Source organism: Macaca nemestrina, chromosome 2 (assembly GCF_043159975.1).
Source record: "Macaca nemestrina isolate mMacNem1 chromosome 2, mMacNem.hap1, whole genome shotgun sequence".
Lineage (NCBI taxonomy): Eukaryota > Metazoa > Chordata > Mammalia > Primates > Cercopithecidae > Macaca > Macaca nemestrina.
This window is the reverse complement of record NC_092126.1, coordinates 193,600,406-193,621,869: the sequence shown is the minus strand read 5'-3', so window position 1 is coordinate 193,621,869 and position 21,464 is coordinate 193,600,406. Positions and strand designations below refer to the sequence as shown.

Below are 21,464 nucleotides of genomic sequence, written 5' to 3'. Positions count from 1 at the left end.
ATTATGATACTATATAGTAAATTTGAATCAAGATTTGCTTATATTTCTGTCCTGCTAATCAGTTTATCACAATTTCTGATAATCTTGGTCTCTCTAAAATATCACTTGACTGTTACGGTTTGTTTTATTTATTTGTTTATTTATCTATTGAACAGTGATGGAAATAAGATACTGCTTTTTATGTTTCCAGGATAATTTACTTCAGAAGTAAGATATATAGAGAATAGGATACATCATATTTTATTGTTAGTTGGTAGGATTCATTATTTAAAAAAGATTGTTCTGGAGTTTTAGAATTTTAACAGAGAATATTACTGCTAGAGATCTCTATGTGTTTTGGTCTACTAAAAGGTATTAAGCTATTAAATGTGCCTTTCTAGCTCCTAAGAATCAATAAGATTGCTACTTTCATTTCACTCAGCTTTTATTGTTAATAATAAATGTCAAAAAACACTCAAAGACAGAAAATTGTACACATAGATATTACAGACTGCTGCATCAAGCCAAACTTGCAAGCTTTGTTGCTCATGTAGACATATATCATTTTCAGGGACTGTGGGTAAACCCAGGTTCCCTCTTCTATCCTGGATAGTGAGTCTCCATTTCAGTTAACTTGCTTACTATGGGAGAGGAAAAATTGAATCATGGACGGTATCTTTTCTTTCACTTTAACAGACATTTCCAAACCATCTATCATCTTTTTCAAATATGTACCAGATGTGCAAAACATAAATTCAGTTGCTTTAGAGTTATCAGTACTTGACCCTAAATTTAGCAAAATAATATATATGTCAGGGAATGCAGTAATCATTAAGCAACAGATTAGGAACATCATAAAGTAATACCTTAAATTTGCTTTTAAAATTTTCTTGCCATAGAACTAAGCAAATATGATTATAATAATACATCCCTTATCTTACAGAGATATATCTGTCATGTATTCATGTCATGATTATCAATGATCTGAGAACTTTCCTCACAATACAATGAAAAATGTCCTTCTGTGCTTCATAGTAAAAGTGTAGCTGGGCTAGAAGGTTGCCAGCCCCTGCAACGTGCATTTACTGTTAAATTATCCAGCAACAAAACATCTAGAAGTATTGAGAGGCTACATGATTTTTTTAGGCAAGGTGATCTTTACAACACACTGCGAACTAGGAGAGTACATCTTCTAGCTCTTATGAGTGGGTGGGGAAGGAAAAAAAGAAGCCTGGATTACAGACAGATGTAAAGCCTAGCAAACATTAAAAAGGGATTCAAGTAAAATCTGTTCTTTCACATGGAAACAGAACTACCAGTTGGTAAGTTAATTCTGTGTACTCATAATGAGCATTTTTCCTTTGGAGCATTTTTCTTAGAAGCATAGATGGAAAATATACAGTGGAGGGAAAAAAGGATGGAAAAAACATCCATACAGAGCAACAAATGGTGTGCTAATGGAAGAGCCCTATGGTTGCTGCTCTCATCTCTGGTTGAGAGTTTCCAGGCAGTAACTAGTTGGATGATTCTTAAAACAGTATCTTCTTTAATCGCTGAGATAAAACGCTATCATTTCTGGACATGAATAAGCAGGGAGAGCTCTGATGCCTGTAGGAAAGGTGTACCTCTGACTGGATGAATATGCTGTTGAACTCTGCAGAGAGAAATGGAATGGCATAAAATGGTAGAGACAGGAGCACTGTTTTCCTTACAAAACATTTTAAAAGGTGTATGTGTGTGGGCACACTCAACACAGAGTTAAGGCTTAATTATACGTCTCTGTTTTAAGATGAGCATAAAGTAAATACATTAAGGTTTCTGCTTTTAGAGTAAAAATTCTGTTGAGAGATACCATTCTGAAATAAATATTTCTGTGTGCTACATGGATCACAGACTGAAATGCACAAAGGAAAAAAACCCTCATTCTTGCCTTCTATCACTAAAAAAATTCATCATTAAAAAATATTTTCTCACCTTATTTACATATAATCTTTTCTCTCAGTTGTAGTATAAAATAAGGTAAAGAGAAGGATCGAATCTGTGACACTCAGTCCTTCTATACTTGTTTATGTGGAAATAAGACCAGGCTGTAGCTTTACCAAAATGTACAGAGCTCTTCTACCCAAGTATATGTGTGTTAATTGGCTCATTTGTTAGAGATTTCAAGCAATATGCAATGGCCCATGGGAGGAAATTTTGGCATCAGTTTTCAGAAACAATGACATTCCTAAATAGAAGATACAGATTTTTACATAAAACCTGCATTGTAGCTTCTTACAGTATAGTTTTCACAAATATTGTAACAACATATGTACTCGTCTATAATCTAAAAATTTTCCTTGATTCTATTCTACCTTTCTCTCCAATTCATCACGAAATTCCATCAACGTTGCTTCCAAATCACGTTCCCAATGTGGCCACTTCTCTCCATCATCCTCTCTGGCTTAGACTACTAAAGTATTGCCTAATAGGCTCCCTGCTTCCACAGTCCCACACCTTCGATCTCTGTCTCACACAGCTTCAACATATAAACGTTTTAAATGCATATCTCTTCATGTCATTTCCCCATTTAAACTTATACAAAGGCATTTCATCATGCTTAGTATAAAACCCAAACCCTCATTGTCCTACTTTTCCAAGCCCTGCATTTGATGGCTGCTGCCTATATCGGTGGCATCTCTCATCACTCTTCACAAACCCACTTCTGTCTCTCTGGTCCTCTTTCAACTCCTCTAAGTTGTCAAGGTCATTTTCTTTTTAGACATTTTGCCTCTGCCTGGAATGCTTGTCCAAGATGCACAAGGAATGCTGCCAGAAATGCTGATCTTTGCAAGATTGATTTCTGATTCAGATCTCAGATTAAATGGTATTTCTCAATGAGGCCTTTTTTGTCCACTACCATCTAAATTGTCCCCCAGTCACATATCACTTCAATTAAATACTCTACAAGGCATATATTATTATGTGATAGTTTAGCTGTTTGTGTGTATACACATGCTTGCGTGTGTATATATACATATGCATATATATGTACACATATGTATGCATCTGTATATGTGAATACATTCTATGTCCTCACGCTAGACTATGACCTCCTTGGAAGCAGACATTTCACGCATCTTGTTTATTTCTATACCGCTAGCTCTTAGAACACTGCCTTCTAAATAGTAGGTGCTCAATAAATATTTATTTAATATTTAAATGTTTCTGTCTGTCCCTCCCTGTTTTCAAGAGAAGAAACTTTAGTGAAGCAATATGTGTGTGTGTGTATACATACACACATACACGTACATACCCATGTCTGCATATATGCACATATATATGAAAATATAGTTGCCTGTGTGTATATCTATACACATATATATACAGATGTGTGTGTGTGTATATATATATACACGTATATATACACACACACATATATATATACACTCACACACACACACAAACAGCCTTGACTTCTGGACAAAATCAGGGAAATAATTGATATTCCTTGGTCACCAAAATAATAACCTTTAGTTTTTATCCCATACTGAAAAAAAAAGATGTATTTACTTAGCAACCCCTGTGAAATGTGCCTTACTTATAGAAGTAAGTAATTCAAAACATAAATAACTGTGCATAGATTAATTTTTCTAATACAAATCTTTGCAATTAAAGAGTTATGCGATTGACTCCAAGCATGTGTTTCCATCGTTTTGAAAAGTTAAATGACTTTGCTAACTGAAATTTAACCTTTTATACAAGAGACCTTGCTGCTCATGAGAGCTCTGACCATTAGGAATACAGGTGATAGGAACGGATATTAAAAGTGAAGCTCAGTCGATGTTTAGTCACAATTCTTCTTACCATTATTTAGTTTTATTCAGGGATTGTGTTCTAAGGATATGTCAAAGCGGACCTATTTATTAATATGCATGTGCAAAAAGTACCTGTAAATAGACATTCATGGTTTTCTTAAATTATAGGTTAGCAAGATGATAACAATCTTTGAAACATTATTACCTTCTCATTTAATATTTATTTAATTAACCTTTTGTATTGCTATATAGAATATTGCACTGGGATTCACTTTATTACTTTTAAAAACTGGTAGCTAACAAACATGTATGTCAAAATTAGAATTCACTAACATAAGTGCTGTGTGCATAGTACTCTCTTCACCCTCCAAAATGCAGCACAGTTTAGTTAATCCTCAAAAATGTTGGTTCAGGATTCTGGAATCTACTTTAATCTTTGATGGAATTTATATATTAAATAAGAATCAGTATCAAGATAAACCTGAAACATATTTCAGGTAAGTTACATAGTGATAAATCTATAGAGTAACATAAAAATGTAACCTAATATGGGTTAAGCAACTATTTTACAGAATAAAAGATTAAAATGGAAAACAAAAGTCATACAAGACATCTTAAAACAGTTTGTAATCATAAGCATGTTATACTTAAATATGGATGGCTTACGGGGAAGAGTGATTTTTGTATTCTGAAATGTTCACTGACATTAATATTTTAAAAATAACATTAATATTAATATATTTTTTTCTAGTATACATTAGATTATTTTGCAGTTGAGATAATTACAGAATAGGAGGCAAAAAATGTATTTACTTCATTGCATTTTGAAACTGAACCAACACCTTTATGGACTCTCATATGTCCTGAAGTCATGTGCAAACATTTTTACGTGTATAAGTTTTTGAGTGAAAGTGTTTTGGTTTTAGAAGATCAACTCTGATCCATCACTGGTTAAAAACTTGGTCCAAAAGGATTTATAGAAATGAACAGGTGGAAAGTCTTCAATTTTTAGATGAGGAAGCATAGATGCATAGAGGTTAAATGACATTCAAAATGGCTCTCAGCTACTTTATCACAGAGCCTACATGAAAAATCAAACTATTTGGATTTCTCAGTCAGTATTTTTCTACTATATCACCGTTCTCCTTGTGTTTATTCATAGTTGATTTACGCTTTTCTTTTAATGGATGACAGTAATATTCTCTTACATTTTCACAGAACTTAAAGTATTGGACCAAATCATGTGATTTACTTTTAGGTAGAGTATTTTAAGCAAAGAGTAGGAAAAGGCTCACAATATTGAAGTAGGCGGAGTTAAACAATATGGGATAATCCACTGCAAATGCATTTTTTTCATACTTTAAATTTCACTTTACTTTTGTCAGTTTGAAATGTAAAAAAGTACTATAAAAGAAAAAATGCATACATTTTTTCAAATAATGCATTGATTTTATTCATAAACTTTTCTTGTAATTACATAGAACTGACAGTTACCGCCTACAGTTTAAAATTGCAGTACTTTTCATTTTTTAAGAACAGCTTCTTTTTCTTGTATAAGGATTCCATTTAGTATGAGAAACCAGGGGAAGCTATCCAGAAGGATGAAAAAGGATTTATTCAAATATGTTTTTTAAAAGGGTTCCTTTTTATGAAGTTACTATATGACTGTTGAGGAGGAGGCATGTACTGGTGAGTTGGGACCTTCTCAACCTGGTGGTTATCATTTAAGTAAGAGCCTTGGTGCTGTTATCCACTTTTACGCTGTGATCCAAATAGGCTGCTGCATGTAGCTGAGCATAATGGGAGCAGATAAATATTCTTCTTTTTTGCACAGGCAAAAGCAAATAAAGTAAACTTTCCTCTTACCATTGTTTCCAATGTCAGTCAGTGCAATTAGTAGTAAGGAAAAATGCCCTATTATTTTTTAAGATAGGGAAATGTGAATATCTTTCACCAAAAAAGACACGTGTTACCATAATAATTCTAATGATATACCTCAAGTTCTAACACTTCTACATCTCCACTAATAACTCTTAGTTTTTATTTTCTTTATCATCCTGGGATCACCCCTGGGGGAGGGCATTAGTGACATAAAGCAGAAAGAAAGTAAACATATGGATTCCAGACTAAATGGTAACCATTTTTTCTCCCTATTGAACACTAGTCCTTGGAGAGAAACAAGCAGCTTGGGCTTCTGAGACTCTTTAGACTTAATTTTGTTTCGAAAATCCATTCTGAATGCCATTTTTAAAAAGAGAAACTGCCAGAAAACAAAACAGGTTGACAAGTTAGAAATTATTGTACACTGCATTTGTAGAGAACAGAACATGCCTTTAACCTGAAAAGCTCGTTATTGGAAAAAAGGTGCCGCACCACTCTTCAGGTTATTGTATACGCGCTTGTTGAAAGTGATTTCATTTTGACAAGGTTATACAGGATCTGTTGTGCTCTAATAAGCTCCAATAACAAAATAATGGTGGCATTTTAAAAAAAAAATCCTTCATTAGAATATAAAGAAAAGGACACTTTTCTATTGTTTTTAATTGGATGATATGATTTAGAGCTCTAACACTTTTAAAAACACTGAAAATCTGCATTTAGAATATAGAATTATTCTGTATGCTGCATTTTTATTTTTTTTAATACTCATTTAGACTGGAAGACTCTTAACAGGAATTACAGAAAATCACCTCACACATGATAAAAGGAATAGCAACTTTTTTCAGGGATTAAACATGTATAAGCTTCTGTTGCTGATTCATATTTTTAAGAATGATACTATTCTATTCCATATCTACTGGGATCATTATCACCAGGAGTGACATTATTGATAAAGCACCTGTCATCTCCAGCGCTGTGGTACATCCCTGTAGTCCGAGCTACTCAGGATGCTGAGGCAGAAAGATCATTTGAGTCTAGGAGTTCAGAACTGTAGTGCACCATGGCCATGCCTGTGGATAGCCATTGCATTCCAGCCTGGGCAACACAGCAAGACCCCATCTCTTAAAAGAGATAAACGAAAAGGGGCTACCACATTGAAAGCATAGAGCTAGGCACCCTGATGAAGCCCAAAAGTTTACCACGAAGTTCATTTTCTCTATTATCTTACTCTTATTTGTTCATGAAAAAAAAAATGCAAGCAATATATGTTAAGTATCAAATGAATGTTACAGCTTCTCAATTTCCAACTCCAGATTTTGTGAAGAACTTTGAGTTACAGTGTACTGCATACTATATTAGTAAAGAGAGCTAAAATAGTAGAGTTTACAAATTGATTATGTAAACTAGAGCAAATTTGAAAATGTTGTTATAACATTGCACATGTTTAATTTGTGTTTTCTACTGCGGGACAGAAATGGATATGGAGCTAGTGGGATACACATGACTCTGGGTCTTCCCATAGCAGCATGTCGTGAATGGAAGCATTATTGGTCATGGGGGTATGGGTGGGACAAAGTGAAGGAAGCAGTAGATAAACTCAAAAAGTACAATGATTGGTGAAAGGAAATTAGGTGGGACTTAGTCAAGGAAGTGTTCACAAAGCAGGTAGGAATCAGGCTGAGACGTGAGAGAAGCATTTTGCTAGGTATCAAGAAAGGGTGGCTATTCTGAGATGAAAAGCTAATGAGGGATTGGCTCAGAGTATATTTGTCTAAGACAAAGTGATATTTTAAAAGATAAGAACATGTTAACTTATAAGGCTGAGCCTACAGTTTATTGGGAGAGGTAAACACATAAATACAAACATGTATATGGGTGTCTGCAAAATGCCTAAAAGCTCAGAGAAGGAAGATATTACTCTTTGCAGAACTGGGCCATGCTTTCCATATGAGATCTTATTTGAACCAGGATTTAAAGGATGGACATGAAAGAGAAAACAAATGTGAAACGGGGTGTGCCTCTGAGAACCTACAGCACAAAGAACAGAAAGAGCTATGTCTAGCTCTGTCATGGGGGAAAGCACTTGTGTCAGAGGCAGATGTCTTCTTGTGTGCTAGGCTTAAGCTTCTTTCTCTACATTAACTCAGCACTTGAAACATTAAGAAAACAAGCCAGACATGTATCCTATGAGAAACTCTAACCCCTGTTGTACCAGGAAACCTTAACGTTATGGCTGCCTCAACACAACGGTGGGCACAGTTTTGGAGTCCCTATCAGTCACGCAGGTGGAGCAGAAGAGATGATGGACTGATGAATTTATCATATTAACGTTTAGCCATGGTCCTGTAAACAGATTTTAGTTTCCTGATTTGGGAATTGTGTTGCTTTAGCTGAAATTATACTTCTGCATGTGACTAAGTTCTTATAGAAGTACTCAGATTATTTACATTGCATTTATTGGCACCCCAACATTCACTCAAATGAATGACTTTTGCAGCCTAGTTAGACTTTGTCTGCCCAAATATGAAATTGTTCTATTGACTAGATTTAGGGTTTCTCTTTGTTATTGAAATACTCCCAAATGTCATGTTTTACATGAAAACAGCACTTTATATATGTTACAAGTGAAATGAAAAGTATAATTTATTATAATTCAAACTTTATGTGTAGGCAAAATTATAAGAAGATATTTTCATATCTTGGAATCTTTACTTTTCTCAGTTTCCTGTCAATAACAAGGCTCACATTTCCTTTTAAATAAAACTTCTTTTTATATATATACATACACACACACACACACACACACACAGATAGAGGTCCAGGATTTATGTAAAATGTGTACATATATAAAATATATGTATAAAGATATATTTAAAGTTTAAATAATGAACGCTGGATCTGTATGAATTCATTTCATATCCTATCTAAAACCATCAATTTATTTTAGCAAGTATTACTTATTTTAGTATACAGTGATAGATGGTATTTAGCATGTGGTGAGAATAAATTGGCTAAATAAATTTAAAACACATAATTATTATTTCATAATTTCAGAGAAATTATCATTACACATTCCTATATATTGTGATTAAAACTTTTAACAGCCTGAAAACTATTGTTAGATTAGATAGCAAACAAATTTCATATTAATGAGAGTATTTTAAATTCTGATTTTGATGAATCATTGAAATTTATCTTGTTTGGATTTAAATTGTGTCTAAATAATTTATGTATAATTACTAATTTCTCTGATCAGCTGTAGACAAAATTTAGTTACTTTCACTTAGTTCATTTTTCAAATGCCTTTTCTATTAGCTACATATTTTATCAGTTGCTGACTCTTCACTCTTTATACCTTAACATCATCTAAAAATACAAACTACAAATATATAATACGACACAATTAATTTCTTTTGTAAATTCGAAGTGCTGAACCTATCATTTATAACTACATTTTTATTTCAGGAAAATGCATTTATAGTTGGTTAAATTAATATGCTCTCCAAAGAAAACAAAAAAAAATGAGCTCATATTTTGCAATGTTGAAATCAGAGGTGAAATATACGAATTGAGCTGTGTATTGGATGGTTATCATTTCTAAATTCCAATATTCATAAATTATGCATCACATGCCACAAATTTGACCATGTTTTATTTATAGTTGTCTTGGTGTCTATGTTCAAATATCATTTGATTAATCATAGGATGTTAATATATAAGGCATATATTAAGATATACTGACACTGCCATGTCATATTAAGCAAATTACTTAAAATATTAGTATAACTGCGGATTATCTTGTCCTATGGAAATAATTAATAAGTTAATGCTGAACCAGTATTTAGTATTTTTATGATGTATGTGTGCATGTGTATAAATTCTCTTTGTATGAATTAGTATATTTTCAATATTGGGGAATATTTTAAGTGGTATCATCTTACAAGGGATAAAATGGGCTGCAGTTTCCACCCTGTACCGTATTTGATGGAGTTTTCTTTCATTAACAGTGTAAGAGGTTTAAAAATGTGCAGAATTCTAGGCAGAGCTCTTCCCTTGAAGAACGGATTGTCTAGTGGGACACTGAGAGCACGAAAAGCAGAGCAGGTAGAAAGTTCACGTAGAAGACAGACGTTTCATGCAACTGTCCTGGTCTTTCAGAGAGTTTCAGCTCATTCAATTGATCTTACATTATTCAATTTTATTCAATTATTCCAATTAATATTCTGGTGCTGAATATTTAGCTTATTTTAACTTTTACTATTTCACGATATAGCTGAAATAATGGGGTGGTCTTTAACAAATAATGAAAGAACAGAATAAAACCCTCAAAATTATTAGAAAAACAAAAATGTTTTAAAACACATAGAACAAAATGAAGCTAGTAGTAGTTAAAAACATGTAACAGTAACAGGCATAGGTTTCTTCACGACAAGTCATTTTTTAAACCCGATTGTCATTTTGGCACTTTCCACCAAATTACTTTCAGTCAATTTGGTTTTAGCTACATATGAAGTCGGAGAGGAGGATAAGAGAGGATGCCGAAGAGATAAAAAAGAACCAGGCTGTGTGTAAATAATAATTTGTAATGTTGTCTATTTGTATATTTCAAAAGATTCTAAGGATGTTGGTTTGAAGTGGATTAACAATTATTAAAACTACTTATCTTTTTAAGTTATTTGAGTATTAACCTATGGAAAAATGTATGCTTACTGCATTTTTACACTTGTAAGAAATAAAGATATGGTTTGCTTTATACAAGAATGCTCATAGTACTTGAAAATATATAGACTGTCTTTAAAAAATTCAGGATTTATTACTACCTGTATTTTTTGACGTGGAATAACCGAGGCAAGGTTGGGGGGGACTCCAAATAGTACTATAATAACAACAACAATAGTAATTATTATTGCCTAAACTAAAACCAAAATGAAATCCCATTATTTGTATTCTCTCTCTTAATAATTCAATGACAGGGCTGATTTTGAAAGACTACTTTTCTTATTAGAATAAGATCCAATGCAATCATATTCGAAATGACTATGTGATAGGAAATAAACCAACGTGTTATAATCTGTGATAAATTTGGAAATAACAGTTCATTTACATGGAGTTTTAAACGACTAATAGTATTGTTTGTTCTTAAATTTGCTATCCTTGGAAGATATTGGCCTTTGCAGTTATTAAATGCATATATTTTGAGATCCTAATAAGCAAATAATTTTGCTAAGAAAGAATGTATTATTTTCTATTTTAGATATGTATAAAAGTTAAAATTACACATTTTTTTTTAATTTAGAAAATGTTTTCATTTACCTCCTGTCTGCCTAAACTGTTTAAGAACTCTTACCTTGAAATAAGGAGTCATTATAACAATTAGTAAACAAGAAGCATCTTTGTCCATATACATCATCTTTCTTCATTTATAATGTCATTAAAGTCAGTTCTACTTTATGATAATGGTAAATCGCACTCCAGGCTTCACCCATTGTCCCTAGTGATTAATGCAGCACCACTGAGTTTTCAGAAGGTTGTTTTCTTAATTTGACTGGCCAGGAAGCATTTTCCCTGTCGAAAAACAGGTGTAAACATCAATATTCAAGATAAGAGAGCGATCTCATGCTGTTTTCTGGTGTACCCAGTGTAGAAAATTCAGCGGGTAGAGTCTACAGAGTGAGGAGGGCTATTTATCAGCAGTAAAGTACTAGAAAATGTTTGGTGTGACTCAAAGACTTTAACTGACAGAATGACAGGAAACTTTTTAATACAAAATAATCTGTCAAACACTCAGAATATATGGGAGCTATGTGACAAACATGTGAAATCAAACCTCAGCACAGTAATTATTGGTAATTTGGAAACTGTTTCTAATTTCCTCACTGTGTAGATTACACGCGTATTCACTTTAGACAAGATTTGACTCTCTGAGGATATCACTGAAGTTCTCATACCTTGACACTGGCTGTATTGTTTCAATGTTCTCTGCGCTGCTCTTCATATTTTCAGCTGATTTTGAGTGAAAGGAAAGAGGATTTGGGCATTAAACACTATTCTTTCTGGGTTTTATTTTCTCTGTATTTGAAGCTACTCTTAACTTTTGGCAACTTAGAAACTATGGATTAAAGGTTCAGTATTACACTTCCAGTGTATGCTCAGTAACCTCTCCTAGGTATGCCGTATTAAAATAAATCGTAAACCTTTCAGAATATTGGGTGCCATGCTAGTTGACTCAATACTTGCCAAAGACTCCTAGGTACCGCAAAATTATTAGAAGGCGTTACCAGCTAAACAGGGTAAGAATTGCAAGATTCTAAACTGTGCATTAACATCATTTGTGAGAACAGGAGAAGCAAAATAACAATAATAATAACAATTGGCTTCTTTTGTTTGTTTCTAAAGATTGCTCTCATTTCCTATCATTAAGTCTTCCTAAAAGAAAAAAAAAATCAAAAAGCATTTAACATGCATTTACACATTCATTGTTAACATTTTGTTAATCTTATATGGTGGTATATGTGTTTATTTCTGTATGTGTCGTTCTGTTTACTTCTTTGACAAAGCATGTCATTTTTTTTTTTACCTACATGTTTTTTGCTATTGCATGTCAAACTTTTTAAATGACTCAGTGAACAAATGAATTCTTGTCATTTTACATTTTACTCTCAATATTGCAAACAACCTGCTTATTCTCAAACATTGCTCCAAGCTTTTGCTTTGTGTTGGAGCACAAAAAAAAGTGAAAAAAAAAATGACAAGAATTGTGTGACACAGTCGGTTTTGTACCTGATGTTCTGTTAAAGCTTGTTAAAGTTAAACCTCGATAAGTTATATGTATTTATAATTTGAATCATTTGTGTTTCTCTTTTGTTTGCATGATATGATTTTGTTTATATTTTTTTTTCCACTCACCAGATGTTCCCAACACTTTGCTTTCCACTACTATCATCCCCTCCCTTACCACTGCAACAGTCACAACCACTGTAGCCATAACAACCAGCCCAACCACATCTGCAACAACCAGCAGCGTCAGAGGTACAGTATGCTTCTTTGTTATAGCCTGGAAAGCACATTAACTGGAGCTTTGTAGAAGTTTGTAGAAAGGTTAAAAACATTGACATTCAATTTTACTTAATTATGAGAACTAAGTCACCTAAATTACTATCAATTAGGGTTATTGGAATAGAATATGATAAATTATGGTACATTTTAATTTTTGAGTGTTACTTAAGACTTATCAAAATCTTGCAGAATATAGATTTAAAATATACGGGGCTTTAAAATGTTGGTCAAATTTAAAATGTTAGCATGACACACAGTTTTTGCCTGTCTTGAGAGGTAAACAAATACATAAGATGTTCATGTGTGCAGAGGTAGCTTTTGCTTTTTTAAAAATTCCAGTTTAATGTTAATAACTTGCTACTCCTCTGCAACTATGTAAAAATACCTATAGTGTTGAAATTGTTCTAAAATTGACATAGTCCATGGGGTCAGTATAAATTATTCTCCACATAGAACTTGCAAGTACATATTCAAAATACATGTTATCCTAAAGTGATTTGCTGAGTGAAGCTACTTATTCTACTAATAGAGTGTTCTAAAAGTTAATGTCTGTTGTCCTAGATGGCTCCATGAGTAATTTCTGGTATCGTTATACATATAAGAATTTTTGTTTCAAAGAAAGCAACCTTATAAAGGTGGGAGTATCCTTAAAGGCAGAAGAAATAACTATGTTAAGGTTGAGAAATATAAAAAGTATTCCTGAGCAGTCATTAAGTGGTTAGTAGTTGATGACGAAACTAAAAAAAAAAAAAAAAAAAAAAGGAAGCCATTATAGAAAAACACGGTTTAAGGCCGGGCGCGTTGGTTCACGCCTGTAATCCCAGGACTTTGGGAGGCCGAGGCGGGTGGATCACGATGTCAGGAGATTGACACCAGCCTGACCAGCATGGTGAAACCCCGCCTCTACTAAAAATACAAAAATTAGCCGGGGGTGGTGGCGCCTGTGGTCCCAGCTACTCGGGCGGCTGAGGCAGGAGAATGGCGGGAACCCGGGGGGCGGAGCTTGCAGGGAGCTGAGATCATGCCACTCACTCCAGCCTGGGCGACAGAGTGAGACTCCGTCTCAAAAAAAAAAAAAAAAAAGGTTTAAATTTAATTTCTACATAAGCAGTGCTCAGAGAGAATTTGTCGTATTTAAGTCTGTCTTTTTTTTTATTTCTTATATATGTTTAATGTCACCTTGGCTCTACTAATATCTGTGAAATTTAACAATTTAACTTGAAATTCATGAGGACTTTATATTATTATATTTAATTCAGTTGTATGAAGGTTATGTTTATCATTATTATTCACAGTTATTAAAGGTTGTTCAATTAGACTGTTTTTCTTGAAATTTTAATTCTTGATATTACGTTGATTTGCTAGCTTTGATTTGACAGTTATAATGGTCTTTCTTTTGTTTCAGAAAAATATTCTAATGTCTGATAATTTTCCATTTTTTTAATAATGACGTCAACTATATTATACAATGTACAAGACTGATGACTAAATAAGTTTGATGGTAGTAGCAATAAGAATTTCTCGGAAATAGCTAGGTATGTTTTGGTATGATTGAACTTTATTTAAGCTAAATCTGTGAGAAGAGTTTGAAGGTCTTTCTTGTAAAAAATTATGTAAAAATGAGCAAAAAGACATAATGAAAATGAAGAAAAAGTTAGAAGTGCTTTATAATATTATGTAAAATGAAAGCTGTCTAAAGTTCTACTTTGCTTTAATTTGTGATGCTCTGTACGGTTTTTCACAAATAGCAGTTTAAATAAAATGTAATCACTGCATACTAACACAATATCTGTAATACTATTAAGTTCTGACTGTATAAACGAATCGCTTCAATGGGAAAGGAGGGAGATATATTGACTTTTTTTAAAAGGTCCATTTGTAACACAAAAATCTAATATTCAATTATGCTTTATTCTTCAACAAATATTTATTGAATATATGCTATATGTATGACGCTATGTCAGGACCTAAAATTATGACAACTACTGGCATCTAAAATCACTAACAATCAAATGTATACATTTCCTCTCACCATGAACAAACAGTTTGTGTGTTTAATCTTTATTGAAATGTACTAATGTTCTTTGTGGGAAAATATTACATGTGGTCTTTCGGTCTTTTGAAAAAAAACCTATGGTATTTTGTTTCAAAGGACTATATATATATATATATATACACACACACACATATATATACACACACACACACACACAAAATTCTGTTCCAAAGGACTAAATATCTATCTATATAATTTTAAACCTACACACACACACATACATACACACATATATGTAGTATTCTGCTTCAAAGGACTAAATATCTATATAATCACAAACCTACACACACACATTTACATACATGCAATTATAGACTATTATAAGAGAAAAAATATTTTATTTCAAATGAAGTTAACAACATTCTTTTATATTGGTTCACATGAATCTTAAGTGGGATTTGGTTTATTGCATTTTTTTTCCTTTCAACTTTTATTTTTGGTTCGGGAGTACATGTAGAAGTTTGTTATATTGGTAAATTGAATGTTGCTGGGATTTGGTATACAAATTATTTTGTCTCCCAAGTAGTGAGCATAGTATGTGATAGGTAGTATTTTGATCCTCACCCTCCTGTAACCCTCCCATCCCCAACTAGGCCCCAGTATCTATTGTTCCTATCCTTGTGTCCATGTGTACTCAATATTTAGCCCTCACTTATGAGTGTGAATATGCGATATTTGGTTTTCTGTTCCTGCATTAATTTGCTTAGAATAATGACCTCAAGCTGCATCTGTGTTGCTGCAAAGGACATGATCTCTGTCTTTTTTATGGCTGCATAGTATTTCTAATGCATATATACCACATTTTCTTCATCCAGTCCACCTCTGATAGGCATCTAGGTTGATTCCATGTCTTTGATATTGTGAATAGTGCTGCGATGAATATATGCGTGCATGTGTCTTTATGGTAGAACAATTTATATTATTTTGGGTATATACTCAGTGATGGGATTGCAGGGTCAAACAGTAGCTCTGTTTTAATTTCTTTCATAAATCTCCAGGATGCTTTCCACAGTGACTGAACTAATTTATATTCCCACCAGCAGTATGCAAGCATTCCATTTGTCTGCAAACTTGCCTGCATCTGTTATTTTTGACTTTTTAATAACAGTCATTCTGACTGGTGTGAGAAGGTATTTCATTGTGGTTTTGATTTGGATTTCCCTAATGATTAGCGATGTTGAACATTTTTCATACGCTTGTTAGCCACATGCATGTCTGCTTTGGAGAATTATCTGTTAATGTCCTTTGCCACTAAGCTAAAATGAATGGTTTAGTCTTTCTGGTAATTTCACTTTTTTTCAGGTTTCTTAACATGTTTTTGTAAACTTTACACCATGGAGACTGAAAGTGCTCAAATCATTTACTTTTCCCTTAAGCACATAACCAACCTCCAAGAAGACTCATGAGTACACACACAAAGATGTGAACAAAAACCAATCCCTCTTTTTTCACTGAAAGGTTGAAAGAGAACATTTTTAAATAAATCACACAAAAGTATTTTTTAAAAAGTTTTCTTTTTTAAGCTGGGAAGTTCATATTATCTATTTTAAAAGAAAAAAATAGTAGTATTGAATTTTAATGGTAGCCTAATGCCCATTTCTTTCTATCTTCACCAAACATCTGAGGACTGCGGAAGTCACCAGACTCACCTGCATCATTAATATTCTAGTTCATAATTCAAAGTGTAGAGGATTCATTTAGTCTATAAACAATGTTACGAGTTTTACACTTTACTCTTTTAAATTATGTGATGTTTCTTTATGAATTGCCTTTTAAATTAAAGCTTTTAGATGCGATTATATTTGAAAATAATTCATTTATTTATAAGTTTATGAAAGATGGTTTAAAATCATGATTAAAAAGAATATGCTGCCTAAGAAAAGCTAAGAACTAAAAAGAAGGAATATTTTCACCTTACAGCATTTCTTTTTGGTTTACTTATTTCATTCCTTTGTCTTATTCAGTAATTTGAAATCAACTAGATGTATTTGATTTTATTAGGTTTAAATTATATTTCTTCAAATTTCACAAACTATAACATTTATCTCCATATATTTAATAAATGATCACAAATAAATCACTGTTAATATCTCCATTTACACTTTTACAACTCCTGCTATTGCTGAATTTTTCATCCTATGAGATGCTAAACCAATTTAAAATAAATTTAAAGAATCACAGCTGTATCTATATTAAAAATCAAGATGAAACGGAGTGAAAGAAACTACACTGGATTGTCAATGTCATAACCTTGAGAATTTGCACAACTCTTCAGCTTGTGTTTAAAATGTATCCCTATTTGGAGGAAGAAGAACTTCAACCACATGGAATAAAAACAGGCAATTAGAAATTAGGCAATACAAATAAGGGTGTTAAAACACATGGAAATGAACCAACTTGAGCAGCCATGGGAAAGACAAATAATAATTGAGCCTTGGATACATCTTTGGATATGAGTTTTCGTTATTTTGTTTACAAGGTGTTTGACCTCGGACAGTGCAGGAAATTGAGCATCAGTTTGTTTTCATCAGGAAAACATGAAGCACAGCTTTGACTTGAGAATTATATAGTATCTAAAGTTATGAAAACATAAGCCATACTCAATAAATGACAGAATTATTTTTTCAAAGGTGTTTACCAGTAGTTGTAACATACCATTAATGAAATGGTAGATTTTCACCTATAATTACAGTTTTAATCTGGCAAAATTCTTTGGTGTTAATGCACTAATTACTTTTTTATTTCAATTCTAATTTTATTGATTGTATGAAACAAACATCAGATGAAAATTATACTAGAGCATATGGTGCCATTCATATCTCTCTCTCTCTCTCTCTTTCATCTATCAATCATCTACCATCTGTCTGCCCTTTGAAGTATATCAGTTTATATACTTTTCATAAAGTTTAAAGTATTCTTAATCTATATCATTTTAATTATTTCAGCTTTTGGAAATTGCATACTTTTTTTACAGTGGCCTAACCAACTTTAAAATTCAGATTATATATACACATATATGTATATATATGTCATATGTAATATAGTATACATATTATCTGTGCTTTATATTATGCATAATACAATGCTCCATATTATATTATATTTGATATATGCTTTATATTACATATGACATATACAATTATTTAAATTATATATTATATATCATATGTGTGCATATATGTACACATAACATATGTACACATATGTCCACACATATACATGTTACTTTTTTAGGTCATTGTGATTTTTTTATTAATTTAATATACTCATTTCTAAAATAATTCCAGATGACTTTGACTTGATTTCTAGTATTAATATAAGCATTATTTTAGCATGGCATGTTTAATTTAATAACATTCTCATTTTTATCATATAATTTTAATTTCATAATAAACCATGTCATAATCTAGTAATCTTTAATAGCATCTTCTTTTTACAGATGATGTTAACTTATTGCAAATTCAGGAGACATACGAAACATAGTTATATATTTAAGTGGTTATGTTTATCATAATTTTTAAATAAGAATTTATAACTGAACTTTTAAATTTAGGACAGAAAATTTTCTAAGCTAACAATTGATATTTGTTTTTACCTGTACAGACCAGTAAATGCACTAAATGTAGAGATGAGCTGATAGATATGGAAAGATGTAAACCAGTATACACTGTCCTATTACTAAGAGTGGATTCAAATACATCATACATTTCAATATACCAGATAGGGAAAGAAATCCAAAAAATGGTGATTAGAATTATACAATCCATGTAAAACTTCAAATGAATTACTGATTCTAATATAGATTTAGTTTTACATCAGTCTTTGAAATGGTAGAATTATAATTTTGTACTAACAAAAACTACATTATTTGTTTGGTAGTCTCAACAAATTGATTAATTATAATGAGATTCGTTGCAACAGAACCTTAGTTCAAAATGGTACAGCACACAGAAAAAAAAGGATTTTTTTTAAACTGAAGAAATCAAATTGTCAAAATATCTAGAACTAGAGTTATATTGACAAAACTCACAACATTTTAAGATGTGTACTCAATTCTTCACAATTTAATTGTGCATTAGTTGCCTTGGTCTATTTGGGGTGCTATAACGAATATAACTCAGTGACTTACACATAACAAATATTTACTTCTCAAAGTTCTGGAGGCCGGGAAAGCCAAGATCAAGTCGTGTGTATATTAGGTGCCTGTTAAGGGTCCATTCCTCATAGATGATGACTTCTACCTGTCTTTCCATGTGTCCTCACATTGTGCAAGGGACAGAGCAGCTCTCTGGAGCCTCTTTTATACAGGTACATATCACATTCATGAGGGCTCCACCTCATGATTTAATCACTTCCCTGGGCCCCACCTCTTAATGTCATCACCTTGAGGGTTAGGAATTCGACATGTGAATTTTCAGGAGGACATTTGTGTACTCAGGAGGACACACGGTCCAATAGACCATAGCACTACTGTCGTGACATATGTTTAAAAAGGTAACATTAACTAAAATACTTAAAATCATTCTTGAAGAATAGAATGATTTTTTAGCATACATCTGAAATGGCTATAAATCCAGTCTAGAAATTATGGACCCATAATTTTTAGCTCATATAATGCCATTGTATTTTTAAATCATGTGCGTTGAAAACCTTAATTCTTTAAATGTAGATAAATTTAGGGATCTGTTTGTATCACTATAATCCTAAAACGTTGCTTTCTGAAAGATCTTAATAAATAACTACTTTTTTCCTCTAAAGACATTTGAAAAAATCTTAGTGACTTGTGAAAAAAATCATATACACAAAGTTGAGCTGTATAAATTGAAAATAAAAGAAAGTTAAGTACTTCTTTGGGCCATTGTTGAAAGGTTGAGATGAATTGTCAAATTCTACTCATATTTAATGTGGACATTTTAAATGAACTACAGTTGACTAAAAAAATGTGGACTATGTAAGAGTTTCATTTATATTCAGATTCTCTTACCTCAATTGTTTCATGTTTCTGACTTCAAAATAGAATAAGCTAAACTAAACACCACATGACATGTGTACTTCAAACTACTGTCTGAAGTGTTTATTTAATTAAATCAGGTTAAGAATCAGTAATGTTCTATCCTGCCCTTCTATTCTCTAGGTCCTTCATATCAAAAGAAATCAAGTCTATCTTTACTTAATTTTTATTTGGTTTCATTACTGTGTATCGTTTTTTCTTCTTGGTTTAAATGCTTTAAAAAAACAGAATACAAAGAAATAAGGAAACATCAGAATAAAAGAAAAAGCATCCCAGCACTGAGAAAAAAAAAATGAATCAAATAAAATCATTATAGCTCTGAGTTAGTCACTATAAACGTACTCAAATAGAACATTTGGAAGAGTAGAATATATCATCTTGACACAGTTAAATCCCAAAGTGTACAAATCAAGAAGTTGTTTATGAGCTTTTGTTATGAGTGTTCAGCTATTAAAAATCTTTTTTGTTTTATTGGTGGTAATAAAACACAATTTGCACAATGTTGTGAGCTTTTAAAAATTAAGTGCCAATATGTTGGGGTTTCTTTTCTTGACAAAAATTAAGTAATTATTCAATATCCAGATGGTCCATATAGAGAAATCTGCTTATCTACAAAAAGACTGATTTCTATGTATATAAAAATAGCTTAATTTTCACAAGTCTTTTAAAAAACTATAATGATTATGTTTAGTTGACTAAGTTTTAAAATTAAATATCTAAAATAGTTCCTAGTGAAAACAAGGTAAAAATGCTTAAGGAACAAGCAACATATATGTTCTATAGGTGGAGGTGCTTTCAAATTTGCTGCAAGTATCACATTATAAATGCTTATGGAGTGGCTGCAGGCAGGATATGGGTAGGAATGCTGGCTTGGGGGTCCAGGATTTTTAGTTAGCCATGGACCTAAACATTTGAATAGTTGCAATGTGTCAAGTTACGTTATTTCAGGTTAGCATCGAATGCTAAAGTTTTTATTTATATTCTTATAGACCTTATTTGGTATAGAAATACATATCATTGGTTATACATAACCATTTCCAAAACTAAATTGAGCATTTCCATCTGACTTGAATGAAGCTGAATTCTGACACAGTTTGAAAATCTTTAAATATTTACGGACTTGTTTGCTGCATTTGGAAAATATTTGAGAAAACCTTGCATTTACATTTTCTTTCCACTATTACCTATTAAAGGAAGGAGAACATGTACACTCTCTTCTATTTTCTAAGGGCACTCTTGTGGCTTGCATAATTTAAAGCATCAAACATTTTTTAAAGTTTCATTTTAAACTTATTTATTTCTTTGGCTTCCATCAATTTAAACAGAAATCTTCATTCTATTAGCTTTCATTTCTTTTAAATAAACAGGTCTACTAATATATTTTCACTGCTCTACATTTAGAAGTGTCTTACTGGATTTTATAGTAATAACCCTAGTTTTAATATAATCTAACAATATATATGTTTTCTGAAAAACAATCCCTAAGAAAGAAAAAAATGTTCTCCAGTATATACCATTAAAAAATTCATTTTTATATAATATACATGTTCATATAAATAAAATTGTTATAATACATTATAATTATAATAATTATAATTTCAGAAAGTATGTTTCCTATAAAATACCGAGGCTAAAGTGAGTTATTGTGTCATTAATCTGTTTTATATTTAAGAAGCATGTTCTA

General features: G+C 32.1%; 1 protein-coding gene across 4 annotated transcripts in view; it reads left to right on the top strand.

Moving 5' to 3' along the window:
- LOC105485513 (cell adhesion molecule 2) overlaps window positions 1-21,464 on the top strand; it is a 1,093,059-nt gene that overhangs the window by 1,004,175 nt on the left and 67,420 nt on the right. For 3 of the 4 annotated variants that reach the window (XM_071089496.1, XM_011747894.3, XM_071089508.1), the window contains one exon: window positions 12,567-12,686. The exons of the other annotated variant lie outside the window; for it this stretch is intronic. In XM_071089496.1, the coding sequence (XP_070945597.1) occupies window positions 12,567-12,686 (120 nt within the window). The remainder of the gene's footprint in view (window positions 1-12,566; window positions 12,687-21,464) is intronic. 4 annotated transcript variants of the gene reach the window in all.